Source organism: Camponotus floridanus, unplaced genomic scaffold, assembly GCF_003227725.1.
Source record: "Camponotus floridanus strain SB8 unplaced genomic scaffold, Cflo_v7.5 scaffold131, whole genome shotgun sequence".
NCBI lineage: Eukaryota > Metazoa > Arthropoda > Insecta > Hymenoptera > Formicidae > Camponotus > Camponotus floridanus.
The window spans coordinates 66438-92576 of NW_020229250.1; the positions used below are offsets into that span (position 1 = coordinate 66438).

Consider the following 26139-nt stretch of genomic DNA (forward strand, 5'->3'; position numbering starts at 1 on the left):
TTTTTTAAAATTTCATCTGCAAATGTACGAAAACACAATAAAAGTAAAATATGTCGAATTTGCGAATATATATGTGTAACAAAATAATAAAATTATAAAGAAACTTTTCTAATAAAATAAGATTGGAATTTTTTCAAAATAGTCTTTAGATAAGATATAAGAAAGAAAAATGAACATGTGCATTTATTAAAATACAATCAAATACAAAAATACAATCAAAATTTATTTGAGAAATCAACACCTTTTCAATTTATCAAAATTATTCAATTTTTTTAATTGTTGTCTATGTCGTTATTGAAAAAATGGGAAACGCAAATCAGTGTCTCTGAGATTCTTCTCAATCCATTTGTCTGCCCTTTTGTTGAGTTCCGGAGTAAACAAGTCCTTCCACCCATTAATACCACCCTTCCTGACAAAATTTCCCTCGTCTATAATGCCACAGGCTTTAAAGTCAGAACCATTCACCATGGTGTTATTGCGAAAATTTTCTATTTTCAAATAATCTGCCACTTTATTGATCTCTTCATCGTTATATGTTTTGCCTAAGAATTTTGCTACTTTCTTAATTGCCTTTGGAAAATCCTGGAAGACATTTAATACAATTTTTATTCCAATACATGCGTCACACAAAAGTCTAGGAAATGGCAGAAGGAAAAAATAAGTTAATAAATAGTTTGATAAGTTATTAACCAAAGTGTGCGTGTGCGTGTGTGCGTGTGTGTGTGCGTGTGGGTGTGTGGGTGGGTGTGTGTGTGTGTATACATATTTTAGTTTAAAGCACAGACTTCTATATATTATATTAGCCTGTTAACATGTGATCATATCTCGTATGGTAAGATGTAAAACAAGAGCAGGTATTTATAATTGGGCAGAATTAATATATGCAATGTAATCTGTAGTTTACAATATATATCTAAAAAATAAAGAAAGAATATATTTACATGTATCATTTCCTCGTAGAAAAGAAACAAAACATTTGGATGATCTTTCATATTCCATGCTTCTTTCAAATGAGCAAAGTACGGACTCCAAGGTGCTACAAAAATTAAGAATTACATTAAAAATCTATTCATTCATTCATTGATAGAAAATTATTTAACTAATTGTAAAACAAATGGGCATGAGAGGCAAATTTTTATTAATAGATATAATAGATATCATATGAAAATAGAGAAATTATATTCATCCATTCATGATTCTTAATTTGTCACTTATTTGCACATAATAATATATAATTCTAAAATTAGATCCTGTAGTTGTAAATTTCTTTAGAATTTAAATGTCTTTCATTAATTAATGTTTTTCAGAAATTATTTATCAAAAAAAATTATGTTTTAATGATATTTAATAAATGTACGAAAAGACTTGTATAATTTTTATAAAATACAATACAAAACATAGATATATATATAAAATGATACAAAACATCATTAACTAAAAAATTACTATACAAATTTAAAAATATTTAAAATTAAACATAAGTACACATCTTTTAAAATCATATAAATTAACTCGTTATACACACATAAAAATTTATAATTACAGTATATATATATATATATATATATATATATAAAATTAAAAATATAAAAATGCGTCTTTAAAAAAAATAAATAAAAAACTTGACAACGCACATTCTGTCACCTCTTATATAACTATAATTTAAATAATAAAAATATCTATAGTGCAAAACAGAAATCACATATGATTGTCTAAATTTTATTCTACTTACTACGGTCATTCTCAAAATAGTTCCAAAAAGTGGAGAAGTCGCCGATATATCCTTGTGTCTTTACCGTTTTATTCCAATAGTACCAGGACACGGCAACATCTTTTGGATTACGAGCCACGTAAACAACCTTTAAGAAAAATGCGGAATCATAATATTTGCCAATAAAGTTTTCCAATTTTCTGCTATTACCTTGCAATCAACGTCTAAAAGTCCAGGCAACATGGAAAATGGAAAGTGAGATTTAATAAATCTGGGCGATGGAATCGCGGCAACCATCTCGTAGCCAGGTTTAGCTATCTCTCGACATAACTGTTCCTTCAAGAAATCGCCTTTATTAATTTCAAGCAATTCGCGTGTCACTTCGGGATGGTTGAACATGCTGAATTCGAGAAAGGGAAATCTCTCGTGCAGTAGTTTCTTTCCCGCAGTATGAAAATCCAAATTATTTGCCAACAAATAGACCAATTCCTGAGTGAGAGTAGTTCCTTTAAAAGAAAAAATTCAAGTAATTTCTTATTTCTTTTATCAAACAATGGTAACAAAATATTTAATTTAAAAGGATAGAAATTATGAAAAATTGAAAAATTAATGAAAAAACATTTGAGAAATATTGGGATGTTAATTAAAAGATATATAAGAAATCAAAACTTTCTAATTAAAAGATATCTGTAAAGTTAAATATCTTTGTCTTTCTTTTGACATGTTTATTGTTTAAGTGTAGAATATATTGTCATATATTAGATTTAGATCAACAAATCACTCACAATTACAGTTCGCAACAAATCGATTACATTCAGTTTTGCACTAATCGATGCACTATACCTGATCTTGGATACGATAAAACCCAAGTATCGTCCGGCTTGGCTTTAAAATTGTAGAAACCAATGCCTTCTTTTATAAATTTAAAAGGGAAAAAATATTTTTTCGGGCCTACTAAAACAAAGCCAGTTCTTTCGCCTTTGAATTTTTGTAATATTTTTATCGTCTCCATATCAGGCAAAAGCTCGTACTTTGGAATCTGCTGGGCCATGTGTCTTTTGTCTTTTATTTCTTCGAATCTTGATTACGGTTTAACGTAGTTAGCAACAATATTTCACACAATTGTAATTAATGAGAAAAATTGATTGTTGATAATTATTCGACAAATTATGCGCGAGGATTATCAGGAATTTCCGAATATGTCAATCCTCGAAGAGATCCGATCACATGCTTCCTTTGCTTTCAAGATTTATTTTTCACTAATTACTGATTACTTTTCATTGTCATATATTATCAGTGCGCTTATCTTATCATCAGATTATTTTGTTTAAATGCATTGTGCAAATTACGAAAATGTTAATGTAATTGCAGTGCAAGTTTTTCACGATCATACATGTATTGACCTTGAATTAAAGAAATTCTGCTTTATCTTATAATATACACAAGCGACACAATATACAATATTGATTATAAGGATTAAAAATATCAATTTTCATCAACTACGATGATAACGTTTTCTATCTACGACGCGTTAAGACATCAACTTTCTGACTGAATTAAAAAGAATCCGCTAGTGGAACTTGCTAGTAGTGACCTCGAATAAAAATTCAGATCAGCCGGTTAACTTTCTCCAACTTTCTTCCTTTACTGCGCCTTGTACTTTCTTCTTGAAAACCCAGTGATTCTTTTTCATTTTTAATTAAGATTATCGAAGAAACTTAGCGCACAATATAACTTTTTACTCATTTATTTGCGAAAATTCCAATCCTTTCCTTCCACGATTTAGTTCCTGTACGCTTAACGCCAAATGTGGAATATACAGGCTAATAAAAGAGCACACAAAAAAAACAAATTTGTTTTATTGCATTACTAACTTATTGTATAAAATAAAATACAATTTATATAGTAGAAAATTTAAGATATATCAATATGTAAAAAAATTAGAGAATTGAGTAAAAAATAAATCGATCAATCTATCTATCTAAAACAAATGCATAGAAATTTCAATTTGGTAAAATTATTTAAAATATAAATATAACTAAAATGATATTATATATATATATATATATATATATATATATATATATATATGGATATGTATATTCAGTCTTATATTATTTTCTCCTTGTCTATTTTTTACAATTTTTTATAAAATCTATTGAATAAAAAATTTACAGCATGGAATAAATGTAAAATTGTGAAAAAAGATTTAAAACTTAAAACAAACATATTAAATCATTGTCTTTCATTAAAGCAGGTAATAGATGCAAGATAATAGTTGCAATAATATGTAGAAAAGCTATCTAATTATAAGCTTAATGAAAATAAAAGCATTAGTAACTTACAAGTAAACTTATCCTTGTGTTACTCGCCGATTTTATTGAAACTTAGAATACTTGTAGAATAGTTAAAAATAATGTATTTTCTTATATCGGCAATGGTGCAATTTTAGGGGTGAAAACTATCCTTATATGTATAAGTACGAATAATTAACTCATTGCATTTAAGTTCACGATATTAGAATTTTTTTTTTTTAAGAAATAATAAGAAGTTTTTTATATGTTCACTGGAAATAAATTCCATGTAAAAATTATAAAATGGCGGATCAAATTGGACGATCTAATCTGGCGAATAAAATACTCTTGTCTTGCTCTTCGTTGAATCCAAAAATAATTAACACAGAGATAGCGAGAATCTATCTCCATTTTATTTTTTTTAATTAATTTTTAACACATTTGTTTTACTTATTTATTTTGTTTTTTCTTGTAATTACATGATGATTTTTCACGCCTTTCTTATATTTTTCAAGTTTTATATTTTTTTTGCAATGAAACAATGTGCAAAAAAAATTCTTTTATACACAAAGAATTTGCACACCACATTTTATGACTGCTATATTATTGCATAATTGTGTATAAAAGAATTTTACGACGAATTTACGAAACAATATTATCACACTTCAATTACTTATTCATAATTAGCTCTTCTCTTCGATTTATAAATTTGTTCAAGTATCTGTTCAAATGGTATATACAACAAAAGTGAATATTTACAAGAGAAATCACTTGAGTTTGACAAGTAAATCAGAGCTATCCACCTTTTGCATATTTCGGCTGATTTTTTTTTGCATAATCATTTCTGCAAAAATATAAAACCAAAAACATATGAAAGACATGAAAAATGATGTAATTACAAAGAAAAAATAAATATGTAATTTAAAAACTATATTTTAATTATTTAAAGAAATGAAATAGATTCTCGTCATCTCCTCGTTGATTATTTCTGGATTGGACAAAGAGCAAAACAAGATTATTTTATTAAGTCGCCATATTTGATCCGCTATTCTAAAATATTTACATCGAATTTGCTTTCAGTCACATGGAAAATTATCTCTTATCTTCAAAATTGAAAGAAAATTTTAATACCGTGAACTTAAGATACATTGAGTTAATTATTCGTACTATAATATACTATATAAATACAAAGGGTAGTTTTCACCCCTGAAATTGTACCATTGCCGATAATATAAAAAAAATACATGTCTATTATTTTTAATTATTCTACAAATATACTAAATTTCAATAAAATTAGCAAGTAACACAAAGATAGGTTTACTTCATGGATGTAGTATACATGAACTCCAAATTCCGTGCCCTTTATTTTGCCATCTGAGTGAAGCCAACATCTAGAAAGAGAGCGAGAATAGAGAGGCTATTTCCTCTTTCTCTCTCTTTTACAATTCGTTTGCACAGAGAGAGAGAGAGAAATACAAAGAACAGAGGGGCTAGATTATCTGTCTCTTTCTATATGTTGGCTTCACTTTTTTGGCCATATGAATCCATGTATACTACGTTCATGGTTTACCTGCAAATAGAACGACGCTCAACAAAGATGATGCGTTTCTTGCGCTTTTTGATCAAAGTAAACACGATTATCAGTCTTATTCCAATACAATCTAATAGTCTTTAAATTATCATGTATCATTTTTGCCGATTCTCGAGAAACTTTTTTAAGAATATTGATATTTTGACATAATTTTGCATGATAATACAACAATAGATTTTGTTCTATTTTTTCCAAGAGATTTATAAAAAAAAACAAAAATAAGAACGAAATATATCTAGGTATTCGTCTTTATGACTGTTGATTACTAATGAGAGATGATTACTAATGAGAGATGATTAAAAAGAAGGAATATTTCTCACTTTCAATTTACCATTCTATACAATTTGGAAAACATCGTCATTTCTCTTGCAAAATAGGAAATATTCTCAATTTTTTGTCGGTCGAAGCCCACATTGGACGGTTATTTGGATTGGCACGATGGATTTGCATCGCGTCATATGTGTTTTCATATTGTCGCGGCGATTATGCTTCCTGCCGCAACCCGGACATTCATAACTGATAATTAAGAAGATTAGACGCAATTACAATTATTTGTATTATTTAAAATATGGTAATTTTAATTTTATTTTTAATCACAATTTTATCGTTTTATTATAATCATATTAAAATTATACTTTAATCATGTATCACAGTTGTTCCGTTAGTGCTTAATTGTAAGAATTGTGTAATTTAAAATTCTTATTTATTCTATCCCATGTATGTGTATGTATTTCATATTTATTTTGAAAATATCTCACCTGGGCGGATTATGCACTTTATTATGAGCAGCCAAATGCGATTGTTGAGCAAACGATTTTTCGCAAACGAAGCATTTGTATTTTCGGATACCCTCGTGTTTCAGGAGATGCTCGTTCAAAATATGTTTACTTTTATATGCTTTAGGGCATTTTGTGCATTTATATTTAGCCTCTTTGTGAGCCTATAATATTAGCAATATAATTAATAAAATGCTTAACATTAATATTTGATTTTTACTGTGAATTTATCAAAATATATGCCAAGCATATAAATTTGCTATCACACATGTTATTTAAATTCAATTAATTGGATAATGTGTTATATCTTTTGTTAATGTATTATATTAAAAAGAAATCGTATGATTTTTCGAAATCTTAATTAACATAGGGATTGACTATTTTGGAGGAAAGAATTTTCTAAAAATTTTAAATTTTTCAATGTTTTCCAAATTTTAGATATTCCTGATTCAACATACAAGGAGGATTCTAATAATGAATATTTTCTTACATTCATATGATTATGCAAAGCTTTTCTGGACTTGTACACTTTATTACATATTTCGCAGATATAATCCTGTACGTGCACTTTCTTACAGTGTGCTTCCAGAGCTTTCTCATTCGACAAGCGAGCCCGACAAATATCACATGTCACATTGTTGTCATTATGAATACGCATATGTGCGCGCATCCTTAAGCGTGAGTGAAAGGTTTTGTCACAAATATTGCAAGGAATATCCTATAATAGTAAAAAATATTATTTAAAATGAAAAGAAACAAAAAATCAATGATAATTTATTACAATAACAACAAAAATTACGATTGTGTAATAAAATTACAGAAAACATAACTATAATTTATTCATTATACGATATACATATATATATATATATATATATATATATCCTTAATTTTTAATTCTTATAATTATTCTCTGCTAAGGTTGCAATTTCAATAATTTCAGTAATATACTTTTTCATTACTTTGTCATTACATATTTTAACTGTGTATGTGTGTGTCTGTTACGGTATATCATCTTTAATTTAAAAGAACATGACTACAATTATAATGGGATTCCATTTAATGAAGTAAAATTAATTTACCTTGCTTGACATGTGGATGTCCATATGATTGCTCAAGGCCTGTCGGCTAGTGCTGGAAAAATTGCACATTTCGCATTTATATGGTCGTACGCCAGTGTGACTATTGACATGCTCCTTCAAAAGTGCAAAAGTCGCGTATTGTTTCGAACACAATTGGCAAGCAAACGGCTTAATTTTCAAATGACTTTTTCTAATGTGACAGCGAATATTACTAAGAGTCACTGTCGAAAAGCTGCACTTTTTACATTTGTACGGCTTGATGTTAAGATGCGCCCAGATATGCACCTAGCGAAAACAATAATTTCAAGAATTAAAATTAAAAAATAGAAAGTTTAGAAAGTTATATAATAACAATTAAATCACATATATTTTTACAAAAAAATAAGAGAATTTTGCATTAATTTTACTAAAATATTCAATTACAAGCAAGTGCTAATCACTATAAATAATCATTATACATATAAATATAATCTGTATATAATCTAAAAAAATTAATAATTAATAATTAAATGAAGTCAATTATTAAATTGGTGATTGTGATAAAATCTTAGATTGAACATGTTATTGAACATGCTGTTAAGCATTTACTATTAAGCCTTTGATAAAAAGATCGAACAAAAACGTGAAGAATGTTTTGAATCGTAAAAACAAAAATTCACAAAATGTACATATACAGAAAACAAAGTAAACATAAATTTTGCCTAATCATGCATACAGAAAACAAAGCAAACATAAATTTTGCCTCATCATGCATATATACAATTTACCTCACACTTATCCAGTCTAGAATATTTTGCAGGACAAATATTGCACTCGATATTATTTTTATCCCGTACTGTTATGTTGTTCCGCACCTCCTCTGCATAGTTTTTCATAATGTCTACGTCTACCAGATAATATGTTTCTATGATTTGTTTTTGTTCGTCGGTAATCAACTCGGAAATTTTGCTGCACTTGCGTCTCACCTTGCATTCGTTGATTATCGATGACGATCCAGATAGAGCAGTGCTCTCGTTATTGTGGAGAAAGATCGTATTCGATTCAAGAGGGCAAGCTTTTTTTGGTGCATTTGGAACAATCGGAAGAGACTTTCCGATATTATCCGGCACCGCGAGTTTACTAGATTCAAAATTGCTGCTTTTATTTGATTCTGCCTCATCACCAGGCGGTGGACTGTTGTTTACCGCAATATTCGTGACATTCTTGGGTTTGTCTGCTTCGCATGACCTAAGAGACCAATCCAAGGAATGAACACATAATGTTGAATTATTGAGCAAAGAAGCAGGTAATATCCTTGAGCTCGAATTTTCAGATAATAAGTACTCCTTCTTGATGTCGATTTCCTGCCTCACCGTCTTTTCAACACCCACTGTCTCTTTCTGCGCTAGAGCATTTCGTTTATTCTCCTGGATGCCGACAGGTTGTTGTTGCGCCCAAAAACTTGTGGCATTCGGGAAAATTTCGCGTAAACAGCTTCGTCTAAGGTAGTTTCCACGACTATGATTTTTTAATGATTCCTAGTACAAAAAAAGATATATGTGTGTGTGTGTGTGTGTACGTGCGCGCCTGTAAGTGGTGCTATTTTACACACACATACGCACGCACGCACACGCACACACACTTACATACATAATCTTTTCCAAGAGATAGTTAAAGAGAATCGTGTTAAATTTTTAAAGCTAAGTTTTAACACTAACATTGATAATCAGCGAGCCTGCGTTAGTCAAATGAGTGTTTTTGCTCAAATTCTCCGACAAGGTCCTTATCTGACGTTTATTCACGTTGCTCCTTGGCGATATAGTGTTTTCTTTGTCCTCAACGTTATTATCGTCGTTGGTTTCCTCCTTTTAATTATAAACAGATTTTTAAAAAATGTGATTAAGAGCATTTTATATGCATAATGCTCTTATAATTTTATGTGGAAGTGCTGGATATTAATCCATTTATTAAGATGCAAAAGGGTTGATGAATGATAGTAGTAGAATGAATAATTACATTTTTGAATTTCTGACATACATAAATTACATAAATTCTAATATATTATCATTGAGTCGTTTTTTTTGTGCAAATTTTATTGCAAAGACGATTTAGTACTTACAATAGTAGACCAGAGTTTCTTTTGAATTTCATGGCAATTGTCGTAGAATGCGCACGTAAAATTTAACTTTTCAAAGCAAAGTGTACAAATTTGTTGCGGCATACTGTCATCTTCCTTGATCTGAAATAGTTCAATAAACAGCTTTAATGAAAAAATTACTATTACTAAATTATACTATTTTCTATTATCAATTAATCAATAATATTATATCAATATCTAAAAAAACTTGTAATCTATTAAACATCAAAATTATTACATTATATCAAGATTAATTAGCATAAATTCATAATAAAATCTTTTTTACAATGCCTTATATATACTATAATTTAATATCTTATACTTTAATAGTGCCATTGCAAAAATTCATTTTTGTATTAAGAAAATGGTACGTTATTGGCCGGATTCACGAAAAGAGCAAATAATTAATAATCAAAAGAGATAAAATCTAATCTAATCTCACTCTTTCTCTCTCTCTTTCTCTCACTCTTTCTTTAACGATATAAATTAATTTTATTACGGAAAAAGTTTAAGTAAATATCAAAATGTATAAAACTTGATTGTAGAATACGTAATCGGATTCGATTACAAGTATAATTAATTATACTTTATATAATGTTAGCACGCATCACTAATAGTTGATGCGATAAATCTGGGGAGAAAATATCCTATGTATATAAATATTTATGTATATAATTATTATAGTAAATAAAATAAAATAATAAATAAAACACACACACGCATACACATACATACACACACAAAAGTAATTCATATATATATAATTATTCTCAAAATTATTAGATAACAATAAAATACTTTTCGGTATTTAGAGATTTGCTAATATCCTTTATAAATGTAAAATATCATTGCCGAACCTTCTAAAAGAATAAGAGGTTCTTCACTTCTTTTAAATAAAAAGCTATAAAATATACAAAATTTTATAAAGGAATTTTATCGTCATTCTTGAATTATATATTTTCTTTGAAAGAAATTAATTGTAACATTTTTTCGTAGATTATTCTACATTAGTATAATTTAGGCATAATTTTCCACAAATTAAATTTGCAATTCTAAATTTAATTAATTAATTATAGAAAATATAATTAAAACTATATATGTAAAATTATAATTAATTCATTTTAGAAAACTTGAATATAAAATAAAGCGACACAAGATGTCCCAAAAATATCGTACCTTTATTGAGGCAACGGTGGAATCGTAAAATAGGTTTCTTATAGTGGAAATTTATAATCCTACATATGTACGTACATATATAGGATTATTGGATCACTTATCAATTACGCATAATTAATATTTATATGAAATATATGAACGTCTCTTTGTCTCGATAAAAAAAGTATCACCTTCTAATCACACATGTGTGCAAAATCGCGCATATTGCTTATTACTTAACTAAGGATATAAAGAAAATAATGTAGTTCGTTATAAATATCTAATCATAATTTCTTGTACACACGACTCGTAATGTAATATAGCATAATAAAAAAACTTTCTTTAATATAACTCGTAATATCTCGTAATCTGTATTCTCTCTTACTTTATTGTCGTTTATTCTAATTTTTTTAAAAATCATCGTGTATCATATAACACTTGTATTAATTGCAATCAATTTGTTCACAGATTATTTTTTTATATTCAAAACATGAATCAAGGCACTTGTACCATACATTTTTCGTATAGTTTTTGTATCAATGTTGTTTGCGAGAAGAAGTACACACACACAGACACACACACACACGCGCACGCACGCACGCACATTTTACAAAAAATATGTCACATTTTATCCAACACTAATCTGCATTTAATAATAATATCTATGTTATTTATGTATATAATATTATTATATTATATTTTTAACAATGTTTATTATAAAATGTTTATTCTAAAAAATATTGAAACGCACAAATATCGCAACTTTGTGTTTCTTCCTGAACACAACTCGTGTAAAGTCATATAGAAAATATCTGCCCTTGTCGTGGGATTATTGATTTTGGAAGCCCTATTCCTAATATATTTCGCGCGTAAACACGCACATACGTACAATATGTCATTAAATTTTTAATAAAACTATGCGATTCGAGTAATTATATTTTTTTGGCCGTGAGACGGTAAACGTATTGTCTATTACAAAATAGGGTAAATTTTTCTCGAGCACTCGCTATACTTTGAAGAAAAGTATAAAGAAACGTACCGACGCAGCACGCTTTTACATACTATACATCACATACATTTTGAAATACGATAGGTCGATATTTTACTATAAACACTCAAAAAGAGAAAGACAGAAGAGATGTAACATTTTCGAAACTTGACAATTCTAATTATTTTTAGAAAGAAAAAGGAAAGAAAAATTGCAAAACCGTAAAAACAAAAAAAATTACTCATAAATGTTGATAAAAGATTCATGCATTATATATATTATATAATTTTTAAAGAATCTTTAGAGAAGAAATTAAAACCGATCGATTATTCTCCACAGAGACAATTAATTTTTTATAGACAAGAGAGAAAACGTCTTTTTATCATTATTTTACTGCTATGCGTGGAAGCGTCAGGAATGACATGAAAAATTTGTCGAAGCACCAATGATATACGCGCAATGAATCGTCTCTCTTGAGCAATGTTTCATCATATTTTTTTGCCAAGTATTCAATCTCGGAATTTTTCTCCCTCGATCTCTCCCACAATTTCCGCGCAATTCAGTCTATTAAGAAAACTCCCTCCGACATCTCGAATGAATCATCTTTGACCCCTTCAATGATGATTCCTCACTATTTCTCATTAATCGATGCGGTAGAGGTTGCCGAGTCGTTATTGTCGGACGTGCCTTTTTGCTTGCCGGCCGCGCCAATCTTCTTCTCCTCAAAGTGCCGCTTCCGATGTACCTTCATGTTGTCGCGACGATTGAACTTCTTGCCGCACTCGGGGCAAGCGTGCGTCTTCTCACCGTGTACGTGGCGATGAGCGGCCAGATGACTCGCTTGTGCAAAATTCGCGCCGCATTCCTGACACACGTGCTTGCGCAAGCCTTCGTGCTTCAACAGGTGCTCGTTGAGAAATGCCTTGGACGCGTAACGATTGTTGCAGACGTTACACACAAACGGTTTGGGATTGGAGTGTTGCAGCACGTGAGCCTTATATTTGGAAGCGACCTTAAAGGTCTTGCCGCACGTGTCGCATGTATACGTGGTCGCGTGACGCGTCTTAATGTGCTCGTTCAACACCGACAAGCTGGAGTAGAGATTGTAACAGAAGCGGCAGCGAAAATTTCGTCGTTTTTTCATATGAACGCTCGCGATGTGGCCGAGTAATCGCGTACGAAACGGAAAGACTTTACCGCAATACTCGCATGCGAGATTCTGCGGTGGTAAATGCGACTTCATATGGATTTGTAACGAAACCTTGTGGTGATAGCTCTGTCCGCAATTTGTACAGCTGTACGGTCGCACGCCTTTGTGAACGTTGTCGTGTTCGGCCAGATAAAATTTGGATTTAAATCGTTTCGGACACTTGGGACACTGTATAGGCCTCGGATTGGTGTGCGAGCATCGGATATGCTTCATCACGTCGGACTTGCAAACAAATTTGGCGTTGCAGACGACGCATGTGTACTGTTTGATCCCGAGATGCGTTTTTACATGCACCGTGCATTTATCTCGGCGCTCATAAAACTTGCGACAGAGCTTGCACGCATAACCGTTTTGCGTACCGTTCACCACGTGCTCCACGTTGTCGTCCACTTTAATCTCCTCGCCGTCGATCTTGAAGAGCTCCTCCGGATTTTGCGTTGCCTCCAGCTGTTGTTCCAGCTCCGCCAGATCTTTAAGCTTCGCCGCTGCCCCACTGCCGTTCTTCGTGGATGTCCCGCTGAGAATACCACTGATAATGCCATTTACCTCTACGCTGTTGTCGTTCTGCAGCAGATTTACGATCGCCGTGTCGACAAGACAATAGCCTTGATCCGGAAAGATTCGCGCTCGCGCTGTCGCGACATCGTCATTCTGCTTCTTACACAGCTCCACCGTAAAACTGATATCTTCGGCATCGTTACTCCGATTTCTCGTCTCCTTTACGGAAACCTCGATATCAGGAGAACCAGAAACGATCGTTAATAATTTATCGAACGCCGAGGTCGGCAGCTGAATCGTCGATGATGAATCTTGCTGCTGCTGCTGTTGTTTCGACGTCTGTTTATCCATATTCTCGTTGACGTTACCGTTACCGTTTACTGAACGAGCGTTGATATTATTTTCTACACTATTGTGACTTCTCAGTCTATTCGCGATTGGAGTCTCCTCGTTGTCCGCTGCAGATAATGACGATGACGAGTCCGCGCTTTGTCTACTTCGAAGCCAATGGCGAATTGGCGATGTTTCTGTTATACTTTGATTCTGTACATTTTTCTCTATATTAGTTTCATCGCTATCTTTGGAAAGTTGTTGTTGTTGTTGTTGTTGTTGTTGACTGCGAAGGCTCCTCAAAGTCTTCGAAACGGTGTTTTTCTTCTTTTGCTGCTCCGCCGAATCCTTGACGATGACAACGACATTAGCTTCATTCTGGTTCTCTTCCGCTTGACTACCTCTAGTGGAATTAAGATTTTTTTCAATACTGTTGTTATTATCCGTAGACGATGTGCCCGCCGAGGAAGCTGATTCTTCGTTCTTTACTTCCGCCTAGAGAGAGATCGAATTAAAAATGAACGAGAGTGGGTACCAGAATATGCCTCTATAATTCCGATAATAAATATTTAAGTGCAATTGCGCAATCTTGTTTGGATTTTCGTAATATTGTTTCATTAAGAGATAGATACTTTTATATATTAAATCATTATACCCGACTGTTATTTTGATATTTCTTAATGATCAGAAGAATTTCCAATTGCGTACAAGAGAATAGTAATATATTTTATTAATATTTATCAGCAAAGATTAAAAAATATAGTAATTGCTCGTAAATTGTTAAATATATTTCATTTATTTATATTCATACCTTGTTACTCTGCATTTGTATTTATATTGTATTGTATATTATTTGAAAGAGAAATTGATAGAATTGAAAGAATTCTTTGACGATTCTCTCTTATATGATTCAAAGAAAAGAGCAATAGAGCGGTAGATGAAATATAAATAAATACAGAGACTTACAGACTCTGTTAAAGGCGGTAGATTGTACTGATTGCGTAACACATGTTGGGTGCGCAGACACTCCTCTTGAAAGTCGCAAACGAATTCAAGCTTGCCCAGACATTGAACACAGATCGCCTTGGGCAGAGGATCCCTCTCATCTATCTGCGATTCACAAACAGAAGCAATCTAAGTACTAAAAAATGTACTTGTCTGAGAAAGAACGATATATTGTTGTCATTCCGAATGATTTTTAAATGTATCAACTCTCTTTTTCCCTCTCTCTCTCTCTCTCTCTCTCTCTCTCTCTCTCCCTGTCTATCAATGAGATGTTATTCACATTATAGGAAACGCAAATACTACCGCTCTGCTCTATATTCAGTTTACAACATTTATATTCTAGTACCCACCAAACTCCACGACAACATCAAGTCTGGAGTTATTGACAAACTTAAATTTATAATTCACACAGTTACATTGTTTGTTACTTACAATTTTAAGAGTACAGTTCATTATATCCTTTTCTCCAAAGGATATTCACAAAAATTATTCATACAAATGTAAAAATAATTTGTACAATAATCATGGCATATTATCGTAGAACACTTGCACATTTAAAAATAAACGCACTTTGTGTGTGTATGTACTGCAATTATCTCACATCTATTTTTCATTCAATAATGATCTCAAAGAAGTTTTGGTACAAAAATTTCATCGATAAAGCAATTTGCATAAAAGATAATAACTATTATAGATTGCAATGTTTATCAGAGTAATTGGAATATATAATGCAATAATATACAAAGTAAATTTTTGATATATTAACAAAATTATTACTTTTAAAAAAGAAAATTAAATCAATGTTTTCAATATTACAATATTAATCAATTTCTCTCAAAACTTGGGCAAAAATATCATTATCATTAAATACATTACAAATATATATAATTTTTCTCATCAAAGTACAATAAACACAGATTACAGTTTGTTAATTGAAAAGGTATCTTCTCTTTGTTGACAAAGAAAGCAGAGAGAATGAAGAAAGATTAACAACAAAAAAACAAATATATATATATATATATATATATATATATATATATATATAACAAAAGCAAAATTATTTTGACGAGTTATCAGAATACAAAAGAAAATCGCAAAATATGCAATGCTTTCAATGCTTTGCTTGTTCCTAATTTATTATTTGCAAGTTATCAAAAACTACGTGTGTGTTCACTGTGCGCGCATTATGTACATTACTCTTACATACATATAAAGTATATGCTGCACTGTTGTACTTTTCTCTGTTATAATAATCTTATAAAACATTGAAGCTAATGACAAATAATTATGATTAAATGTTGAAATCTTGCAGCTCAGTTGGAAACATTGATATCCTTGTATTACAACTGAAATATGTACCTCTTCTGTACATCAACAACGTACAACATTAAGATATAAACACTCACACATGCAATGTAAACATACGAGTTCTTCAAGTATTGACCAAAAAATGCAGGAGAAAAAAAAGAAAAAACAAAAAGAGCATATAAAGAAATCTGATTCTTTCTTTTTCTGTGCACTCTCTTTTCTCTAATCTTTTAAACATTTGTTTTTAATCTCCTAAAAGCGTGAGCTAAAAGGATGAGAGAGGAACGAGAAAATGTCGAGTGTAGAAAATTCGTGCGGCCGTATGAGATCGAGCAACTCACCAGGATGTTGATTTTTCGGTGGATTTTAAGGCCCAGGTAACGTTTGACGCCCTCCTCACCAAACACGTCGATGTAAATTCTCTCGTATTGGCCGCAAAGCCTGCACATTTTCGCCTCTCCCTCTTCAACATCCATTCTCGTTTATCTCGTCGTAATAAATGCCCGTCTAGATACACGTTGGATTATTTGAAGATAGGAAACAATAGGAAACGACAATAAAGACTAATGTTTGTCGCGTTGTGTATATCGTACCGACGCCACCACACGGATGACGCGATTTCCACACTTTTCTTTCACGAGTGTATGCTTTTCTCTTTTTCTTTATTTTGTTTTTTTTTTTGTTCTTTTTGCAAAGGATTCGGTACGATTTGTTTGGAAGTAACGTTAGAACGCGCGTGAATGAGAGGCTACATGAGGAAGGGGCGAAAACGGAGAAGACTACACTGGCGTTACTACTTGCTAACAACGATCTAGAGCCATGGAAAGTTCTCGGAGAGCAACTGCATTCGAGTCAGACTACCGATCGCGCCTGCGCCACGCATGGAGCGTCGACCAATCAGCGGCAATACACAAGTTAATTTATTCCTTTCATCTGCGCTACCAAATTATTACACCAAATTATTTATTATTAATTACACTAAATAATAAAGCGGGGAGAACGGACTTTTGCGTAATCGTAAGCATAAGATAATTGATTGATCTATTTTCCTCATATATATATTTATAGACAAATCAATTTTCTCATGCATACTCGCACTATGATCTAGTTTAGGCCACTAAAGATCTTTAAAGAGCATTCGCACCTAATTGGCCAATTCAAATAGGACTCTCCGATTGGTCAATCGTTGCTGGTTACCCTAGGCACAGGTCGATATAATTGGCTGTGGTCGATCGCAACGTGGTCAAGCGGGATACTCCCCGCTTGACTTGCGTCGCTGAATGGAAAGCACTCGTCCTCAATCTTAATCTCTCGATCAACAGTCGTCTCATCGTATTTCGTGTTTCGTGCTCCTTATTGATCTTACGTGTTTTTAACATACCTTGAAACAAAATAAGAAAATTTATATCGTTACCGTATAACGAAAGTTTTATAAAATAAATTGCTAGAAAAATCAACCAATTACAAAATGGTAAGAAACGTCCAAGCAGGAAGATAAATCGTGTCGAAATTTACTTGTTTTTCGACCAGACAGATTGAGGTTATAATATATGATTTATTATTATTAAAATGACTTTTCAATTGACAGTTTCAATTCGGATTTAACATGTTTCCGGAGATCCCACGGCCTTTCAACACTCAATACAAATGCTTTTCGGTGTCGATGTTACCCGGGACTTATCGCCAGGATGTTGAACGCGGTGGCAAGAGTCGGTAGAGATTGCCAGCTATATGAAAATAAAAAGATATTTTGCATTAATTCATTTATTTTTCAGTAATTATGCCACCGTCCGCTCTGGAACAACTCACTCGACTCAATATTATTTATCCAATGTTATTTAAATTGACCAATAAAAAAACAAATAGAATTACTCATTGCGGTGTGCTGGAATTTATTGCTGATGAAGGCAAAGTCTATTTACCTTATTGGGTTAGTATTTGTAAGAAATATAAATTTTACTTTAAAGTTGCAATAAAACTATTATTAAATTAAAATAAAAGCATCGTTTGCAATTTTTTGTCTCAATTTTATCCATAAAGGAATAAACAATAAACAATATTTGTACTATGTATCTAACATCTATAACTTTCTATAGTATATCAGTAATATATATCACATTCGTAGCAACTTTAATATGGTAAATTTAAAATAATTATATGATTGTAGGAATATATTTACTGTATGTTATAGATGATGCATAATCTTTTGTTGGAAGAAGGCGAACTGCTAAATGTGGAAAGCGTTTCATTACCAATTGCGACATTTTCGCGCTTTCAGCCACAATCGGAAGACTTTCTAGACATTACAAATCCAAAGGCTGTGCTGGAGAATGGTCTACGTAGCTTTGCCTGTCTGACTACAGGCGACTTAATCGCTATTAAATATAATCAAAAGATTTACGAGATGTGTGTTCTAGAGACCAGACCTGGTTCAGCAGTCAGTATCATTGAATGTGATATGAATGTAGAGTTTGCACCACCAGTTGGTTATAAAGAACCAAAGAGAGAAATAAAGAAAGAGGAAAACGAAATGGAAGATCTGGCCGATTTGATGCCAGCACCGACCGGTTTTGTGCCTTTCAAGGGTGAGGGCGTTCGGTTGGACGGCAAGAAGCGCAAAGACACACCCAGACAGGAAACTTTGGCTGCTAAACCGGTTTATATTCGAGGAATACCTGATTACGATTATCAGATAGGTACTCTTAGGTTTTTGCGCAATATGAAGCCAACGAATAATAAAGAGGCAAGTACCAAAGTACATAAGTACGAAAGAATTTAAATAAATAATAAAATATCAAAATCTTGGATGTGTATATATATACAAATATATATATATATATATATATATATATATATATACACAAATAGATAGAGATGAGTTTTATATATATATAATTTATATAAATGTGAATTTATATATTTATATTTTAAACGGAAATAATCTACTACTAGTGGACATAATAATCTAGTTTACTTTCCAATAATCTGAATTGCAACAATCTATAATATTTAAAATTAAAAAACGAATGTAAACTCTCTTTAATTTAATTTATAAATTTATAATTATTTTGTATTATAATAATTCTATATGAGTTTAGATATATACTTTAAAATATTTAACTATAATTTCTGTATGTAATATTTCTGTATGTGCAAATATATAATTAATATGGTTTCATTATAGATAAAAGATTCAGACGAATTTAAGGCATTCAGTGGCGAAGGATTCACCCTCCTAAGGAAATCTAGAAAATAAGCACGAACGCGCACACTCACGCACATACAAATACACGAGCGTTTATTTTTGTTTGTTTATAGATGAATAATTAAGAATGTATGTCTTAGATTGAACGAATATTTCTTGTAAGAATGTTTTATTCTGGAATGATGTTTTTTTGTTACAAACATGTGATTAAATTGCTTCAGTTATATTGAGAATATTGATATTATTAAATATTATGATCTCCTAATAAAATTGTAATGTCTTTGTTTTTAGCAGAAAATATTTTAAATTTGTGGCTCTCTCACAGATATCAAGCGATACAAGTTTGATTTAACTATACAATCTGATTGACTTTGAAAACAAGTAAATTCATTATAGTTATAATACTGGTTGATAGATCGCATTGTCATTATCTGCTAATAATTCGAAATCTAGTTTGAATAGACTTGTATCACTTTGGCATCTAAGTTATTCATACATATGATAAATTTATAGAATTTCATAAAGTCACTTTATATTTGTTATACAAACTTTTATATTTAATACACAAACTACAAAAATGTCTGATCTCTTATAAAGAAGAAAGTGACAAACTTTTGCAAATTCACCTGTCGACATTCGTAAATAGTGGATAAATGTAAAAAAAAAATTAATTTATATCTCCTAATTAAATTATGCAAATATGCATAATGTAATTACGTATGTGATTCATGATTAGAGTCTTGAATTATAAATGCATGTATTGAATCATGATTGCATAAACGCATGTAATTGCAGGATATGTAAAAAATGAAATTAAAACAGTGATATATTAAACATTATACAAGAAATAAATTCTATAGAAGTGTTTTAAAATTATATAAAATAGATTAGAATGTTTAAAATCTTCTACTTTTGCAAAAATTGTACCACGAAATTTTAAACACCCTGCATGTAAGAGAAATTTCATTTATTAATAGCAAGGAATATTCTGCTTCTACTAATTCATTTTAAATCCAAGAGAAAATTTACGTTACATAATATATAATCGATATTATTTTATTTACAACAAATATAATTCACACAATAATTATACTTATTTAATTAATTAATTTGAAGTAAATTGCAAGTGCCCTGCAAATGTTACATGTTTATGCGCGTTTTTATTGAATTCCAGATATCGCAATGATAAATGCATACTGAAAATTTCATTGATTCTAACTTTTTTTATATTCAATTCTCTCTACTTTCACTTCATCTCCAACTAATTGGTACACATAAGTGACCACTGTTGAACTCTGAATGTCCATTAATACAAACGATGGTATGACTGACCTGAAAGAAAAAAATGAAAATTAAAACAAAGTTTTTCTTACAAGATCTTGTATTCAATTAATTGTTATCATAAATTATATTTCCCTAATAAGTTCTTTATTTTTTTTCCCAAAAAGTATTTTAAATTATAAATTTAAAAAGTTACGAGATTTGAAAAAAACTCAATAGCTTAAAAAATAATAAATATATAATAAATTTCAAGAGTAAACTTTTTGTTTTTAAAAAATTATATAGAATTCTTTTTTCTATAATTTATTAATCTTACGTATCCAAAGGATTATAAGCTCCAGTAGCTGATCCAGGATTAATGTAAAATTTATTTTCATGCTCGTAAGCCTCAAATTTATGAGTATGACCAGATATCAGAATATCGACATCCAACTGCCTCTGAATCAACGCTAAAGATTCAGGATCACCCCATGGCACCACTTGATGTCCATGGGAAAGCCCAATTCTGAACTGGCCTACAGTGACTACTTTCTGCTCTGGATAATTTAAATTCTGTAAGTAAAAAAATTCTTTTCTCATACATATTTTTTTATATTTTTAAACATGAATTCTTTAACCAATTTAATTCTAATTACTGAATCTTATTATGACTATATTTGAGTCAAGTGATACAAATCCACCTAACTTGATTTTGAGTTGTTAGTAGAATTAAAATGCAAACAATGCCATTTATCAGTATAACTATACTGTCTGTTGTTGAAGTCAACAGACTTGCATACTTAAATCATTTATGGTAAAAGCAAACACAAAGGGCTTTATGTCTCAAATTTTTATTTTTTAGATTTGTACCATTTGACGTCTGAGTCACATATTTAATTACATTTATTTTACATATATATATACACACATAATATATATAACACATATTTACAATATATATATATATAAATTTGCGAAATATGTGATATTAAATGTATGTATGTGTGTGTACGTATGTGTACATATATACTTATAGGATTTCCGAAAAATCGTCCGCAATAATTCAAGAAGTAATTCGGGACGCAAAAAAAAGAGAAAAAAAGCTATATAAACATAGATCCGAAAATAAGTCGATTCCGAGTTATCCACTTTGATAAAGAAAAAATCGTAATTTATAGTCAGCTTAGCAACCCTCTTTAAAAATTGTTTTAAATTTAAAAATTTAAATTTAAAAATTCAAATTTAGGAATTGAAATTTAAAAATTCAAATTTAGAATTTTAAATTTTAAATTATAAAATTTAAAAAAGAGGGATGTCAAGCGGACTATAAATTACGATTTTTTAAAATATAAAAGTGGCTATAACTCGAAAACGACTTATTTTCAGACCTATATTATATATTTATATAGCTTTTTTTCCTTCTTTTTGAGTCCCAAATCATTTCCCAAAGTACTGCGGGCGATTTTCCAGATACCATGTATATACAACCATACACACGCGCGCGCGCGCGCGCGCGTACATACAGTCCCAATTATCCCAATTATCTTCCGTCATCTTTCAAAGACAGATTCCTGGGATCATCTGAAGACGATTTTTCCTCAACGAAAATGTCGAGGCACTAATAATTTTCGAATTATAAGTGATTGGAAATAATTGGATTTCGTAAACTAAGCTTTGTAAAAATAAAATATTAACAAAACCACATTCTTTGATTAATTTTAAATAGAGTTTACTTAAATGCAAAGATATATGATGACAAAAATCGGGAACATGCAAAAAATGATGACCTTCATTGACATTTTTGCTAAGGAAAAATTATTTATTTGCATATAATTAAAAAAAAAACTACTAGAATGCGTACCTCATCAAAATCTCCTCTAACTACATGCACATCACTGGCTAGTGTTTTGAGATAATCATAGGATTCCTTTGTACAAAGATTACCAGTGCATAAAATATGCTGTATTCTACCAGGTACTAGCAGCTTTTTGAATTTACTTGGAAGACTGCTACATCTGTGTGGAATATGTAAGTCGCCTAATACCAATACAAGCTGTAAAAAGTTTTTGTAAAAATATTTTTTTAAATTAAGTCATTTTATGAGATTTAAGAATCCTATTAAGTAATTTTCAAATAAATTAAATATATATATATTTTTTAAATAAAAATTATAAAAGAAATTAATACTTATTTACACTATTAAGTTTTTTTCCCAAATGGATTATTAAATAATGAAGAAATGAAAAAGAAGAAATTTATTGTAAGATAATTAGTGATTATATGATGCATGTGTAGATTTATTTCTTAAAGAAATACTATTAATCATTCTATATAACTTACAAAATAAATATAAAATCATTTTTATTTTGAGGTTAGATTAATACAATTTTCGATTTTTAGCAAATTTAAAAATTAATTTTGCATCACTTACCATGACTTCCCTAATTAAATTCTTATATGCTAATATATTCCAATATTTTAAACTTCTCGATATCAATAATTATTAAAAAGTTGTATTATGATTATGACACGCATATGAAGGAGGCAGAATGCGTCACAAGCATGTATACTCAGGCCGAGTTTCCACTGAGCGCGTCTCGCGTCGCGTCAGCCGGCGCTACACGCGTTAACCAATCAGAACATCCCATTTTATTGTATAATTTTTGACGCGTCTTTTTGGGTGATGCATTAAGATGCGGCCTCATTGACGCTAAAAAGTAGCGTCAACCATTGGTTGAACAATGAAGCAACTATACTTACCTCCTTGTTCAACCAATGGTTGACGCTACTTTTTAGCGTCAATGAGGCCGCATCTTTATTTATAATTTAAAAAATATCACAATTAATGCAAACATAATACAAATGTCTATGACAAATGTAAATTAAATTAAAATGATTTATTTCGGATTATTATGAGCAAGTTAAAAACATAAAATGTCTTGTCGCGACGCGTCAGTGTGAATAAAGGTGCAATTTCATTGACGCTAAAAAGTAGCGTCAACCATTGGTTGAACAATGAAACAACTACTTACTTCTTTGTTCAATCAATGGTTGACGCTACTTTTTAGCGTCAACAATTGGTTGAACAAAGAAGCAACTACTTACTTCTTTGTTCAACCAATAGTTGACGCTACTTTTTAGCGTCAATGAAATTGCACCTTTAAGGTGCAATTTCATTGACGCTAAAAAGTAGCATCAACTATTGGTTGAACAAAGAAGTAAGTAGTTGCTTCTTTGTTCAACCAATTGTTGACGCTACTTTTTAGCATCAATGAAATTGCACCTTTAGAGGCGTAATTCTGTTATAGCATAACAGGAGCACAACAGAATTACGCCTCTAATTGGTTACGCGGTACGCATTACGCGGAAAATATCAGTCCATGTGACTGTACCCTAAGGGCCTATCCAGACAAATTTGGGGTGCTTTCCAGCAAGCAACACAGGCGACACTGTGTCGCTACAGTGTCGACACAGGTGCTTTCCAACTACGACACAAGTCGACACAATCGTACACAGCAAAAATGCTGTGTTCGCCTGTGTCGTCGTTTTGTAGCACCCCAGTGAGTGCCAACATAACATTTCATATTTGGTATTATTAATTTTTTTAAGAATGGTATTGCGTGATATTGCGTCCGAAAGACATCAAAAGACGACTTAAAGACATCTAGACGTCTTTAAGACGACATAATGTTGTGTAGGAACGTTCTGAAAATTTAGACCTAGTGACAACTATTAAAAGTGACTGCCCTGCACTCTAGTGGCAAAATAAAAAAGCTAAAAAGCGTTCCAGCTACAAGTCGACACTGTGTAACACTGTGTCACACAGTGTATCACTGTGTTACCATAGCTGGAAAGCACCCTTGCATAGGTGCATATGCATAACATAAGACCACATGGACCAATGAGCATCGAGTATTATGTTATATAAGTCAATATGGCGACTTAATACTCGATGCTCATTGGTCCATATGATCTTATGTATGCATATGCACTTATGCAACTTTGGGTGCTTTCCAATTGAGATATCCCTAGACACTTTTATGCACACGGCGACACAAGTCGCGTTCCAATTGCCGAAACTGCCGACACAACTTTACACATCCGTACTCAGCTCGAGGGCTACTAGTCAACTTGTGTAACCTTCTGTTTTCTAGGGACAAATGAAATATGCGGTTACAGACTGACGGCGATTATGTTGGCAATTTTCTTTTCGTTTTATCCTTTTTAATTAAAAGACAACCATTAAAGTACACCATACAAATACAAAAATGAACAATAAAAATATTAAAAGTATCATTGAAGTAAGTAATTCAAATTAATGAGTTTTTGTACAATTAATTTTTTTATTATATTTAATAAATAAAATAAAATTGTCTCTTTTGCATATTTGCAGGTTAGATATATTACTGATTAAATTTTCATTCATATTTATATATTAATATAATATGCATTTATATATTTTATTTATATATTATTTATAAAAATTACCAATGAGATACTAGCAAAAGAGACAGACATAGGCCTCGCATGTAGTATCTCTCTCTTCACCGCGGGCTGAAGGCGTCTTTAGATGGAAGCGTTTAGCGTCAAGCGTCGAGCGTCAAAAACACGTGCGCAGCACCCTTGCGCATAATTCTGAACAGGCAGATTCCAGCATCTTGACGCTAAAACCGCTAAAACAATGTCTAGTAACAAAATTTTAATAAATACGGTAGAGGTAAGTAGATTGTATATTCTTAATAGAAAATGTATTAATATATATAATATATAATAAATATAATAGATATAATAGATATAATAGATATCATTATACAATATATATTATAGAATTGCGCGATTAGTAGCGTATTACAACATAACCAAACAGAAGGAATAATTGGCATAAATATATGTTTTCTAAATACAACATGAATATTATTTATTACAATGTATTCTTTGTATAGGATATAACGTGTGGAGTGTGCACGTAACTTTTTTTTGTTTCTTATATTCATGATTAATAATGCTGCTGCATTCTAATAACCATTGATGATAACGATAATTAACTGACATTTTATTGATAATATTTGATAATAATGATAATATTGATAATATTGATAATAATGATAATATTTGATAATATTCCGCAATTTAGATGATTTACTGACTGCTCCAGCGTTTCAACAAATCACTAGGCACACTGCGCATGTCATACTTTTTGACGCTTTAACGCTCGACGCTAAAACGCTCCTATGTAAAGGCACCTTGACGCCTGTCTACACGCAATGGTCAATCCATTTTATATATCGATGCTATCACCCTCAGCATGGATTAAAAAATATCAAGATGGACATGGTTATGAAGAATCCTAACCCTCCACTCGAAAGTCGCACATTAACTTTGTTCCAATTGAGTCGTGCACATCGCTACACTTTGTGCCTTCCTGTGTATGTTTGTGTTAAGATGTGTTAAACAATTGGAAAGCACCCTTTATCTGGATAGGCCCTAAGAACGACGCTGTTTCAAAACTTTCATCACGTCGCGTCATGATGCGACGCGAGACGTGCTCAGTGGAAACTCGGCCTTAGGACGCATTCACACCTCACACTTTGGCAGAAAAGCAGAACGCCA

At 31.2% G+C, this 26139-nt stretch overlaps 4 protein-coding genes across 4 annotated transcripts; 1 reads left to right on the forward strand and 3 right to left on the reverse strand.

Annotated features, from left to right (window-relative positions):
* Positions 1 to 291: 291 nt before the first annotated feature.
* On the reverse strand, positions 292 to 2762 carry LOC105252520 (sulfotransferase 1C4). Its single transcript, XM_020027927.1, has 5 exons — positions 2555 to 2762; positions 1922 to 2217; positions 1733 to 1859; positions 942 to 1036; positions 292 to 582 (listed from the first exon to the last, which is right to left on the reverse strand). The coding sequence occupies exons 1-5, from the start codon at positions 2760 to 2762 to the stop codon at positions 292 to 294; spliced, it is 1017 nt and encodes a 338-aa protein (XP_019883486.1).
* Positions 2060 to 16948, reverse strand: LOC105252557. The gene is made up of 12 exons (XM_020027928.2): positions 16406 to 16948; positions 14718 to 14861; positions 12346 to 14246; positions 10423 to 10471; positions 9553 to 9672; positions 9152 to 9298; positions 8222 to 8971; positions 7455 to 7739; positions 6863 to 7090; positions 6355 to 6536; positions 5928 to 6112; positions 2060 to 2217 (listed from the first exon to the last, which is right to left on the reverse strand). Exons 1-11 carry the CDS (start codon positions 16538 to 16540, stop codon positions 5983 to 5985), a joined length of 4071 nt encoding a protein of 1356 aa, XP_019883487.1. The 5' UTR covers positions 16541 to 16948; the 3' UTR covers positions 2060 to 2217; positions 5928 to 5982.
* A 427-nt stretch (positions 16949 to 17375) lies between these two features.
* Positions 17376 to 19502, forward strand: LOC105252558 (ubiquitin fusion degradation protein 1 homolog). The gene is made up of 5 exons (XM_025406086.1): positions 17376 to 17535; positions 17653 to 17773; positions 17840 to 17994; positions 18256 to 18807; positions 19249 to 19502. Exons 1-5 carry the CDS (start codon positions 17533 to 17535, stop codon positions 19318 to 19320), a joined length of 903 nt encoding a protein of 300 aa, XP_025261871.1. The 5' UTR covers positions 17376 to 17532; the 3' UTR covers positions 19321 to 19502.
* An 843-nt stretch (positions 19503 to 20345) lies between these two features.
* Positions 20346 to 23124, reverse strand: LOC105257946 (vacuolar protein sorting-associated protein 29). Its single transcript, XM_025406084.1, has 4 exons — positions 22961 to 23124; positions 22391 to 22582; positions 20867 to 21102; positions 20346 to 20601 (listed from the first exon to the last, which is right to left on the reverse strand). Exons 1-4 carry the CDS (start codon positions 22961 to 22963, stop codon positions 20484 to 20486), a joined length of 549 nt encoding a protein of 182 aa, XP_025261869.1. The 5' UTR covers positions 22964 to 23124; the 3' UTR covers positions 20346 to 20483.
* Positions 23125 to 26139: the final 3015 nt, after the last annotated feature.

Excerpts from the sequence above, each read along its gene's own strand:
- LOC105252520 (XM_020027927.1), bottom strand. The coding sequence starts at position 2,762 with ATGGCCCAGCAGATTCCAAAGTACGAGCTTTTGCCTGATATGGAGACG. Across the intron at positions 1,037-1,732 it reads CTATTTTGAGAATGACCGTA|CACCTTGGAGTCCGTACTTT; the intron begins GTAAGTAGAATA and ends TAATTTTTGTAG. Across the intron at positions 583-941 it reads TCTACGAGGAAATGATACAT|GATTTTCCAAAGGCAATTAA; the intron begins GTAAATATATTC and ends AATGTCTTCCAG.
- LOC105252557 (XM_020027928.2), bottom strand. The coding sequence starts at position 16,540 with ATGGATGTTGAAGAGGGAGAGGCGAAAATGTGCAGGCTTTGCGGCCAA. Across the intron at positions 14,862-16,405 it reads ACCGAAAAATCAACATCCTG|ATAGATGAGAGGGATCCTCT; the intron begins GTGAGTTGCTCG and ends TGTGAATCGCAG. Across the intron at positions 10,472-12,345 it reads GCATCGATTAATGAGAAATA|CTTTTTATTTAAAAGAAGTG; the intron begins GTGAGGAATCAT and ends TATATTTTATAG.
- LOC105257946 (XM_025406084.1), bottom strand. Across the intron at positions 21,103-22,390 it reads TTAGAGGAGATTTTGATGAG|AATTTAAATTATCCAGAGCA; the intron begins GTACGCATTCTA and ends TTTTACTTACAG. Across the intron at positions 20,602-20,866 it reads GCTTATAATCCTTTGGATAC|GTCAGTCATACCATCGTTTG; the intron begins GTAAGATTAATA and ends TTTTTCTTTCAG.
- LOC105252558 (XM_025406086.1), top strand. Across the intron at positions 17,995-18,255 it reads AAGTCTATTTACCTTATTGG|ATGATGCATAATCTTTTGTT; the intron begins GTTAGTATTTGT and ends TGTATGTTATAG. Across the intron at positions 18,808-19,248 it reads AGCCAACGAATAATAAAGAG|ATAAAAGATTCAGACGAATT; the intron begins GCAAGTACCAAA and ends GTTTCATTATAG.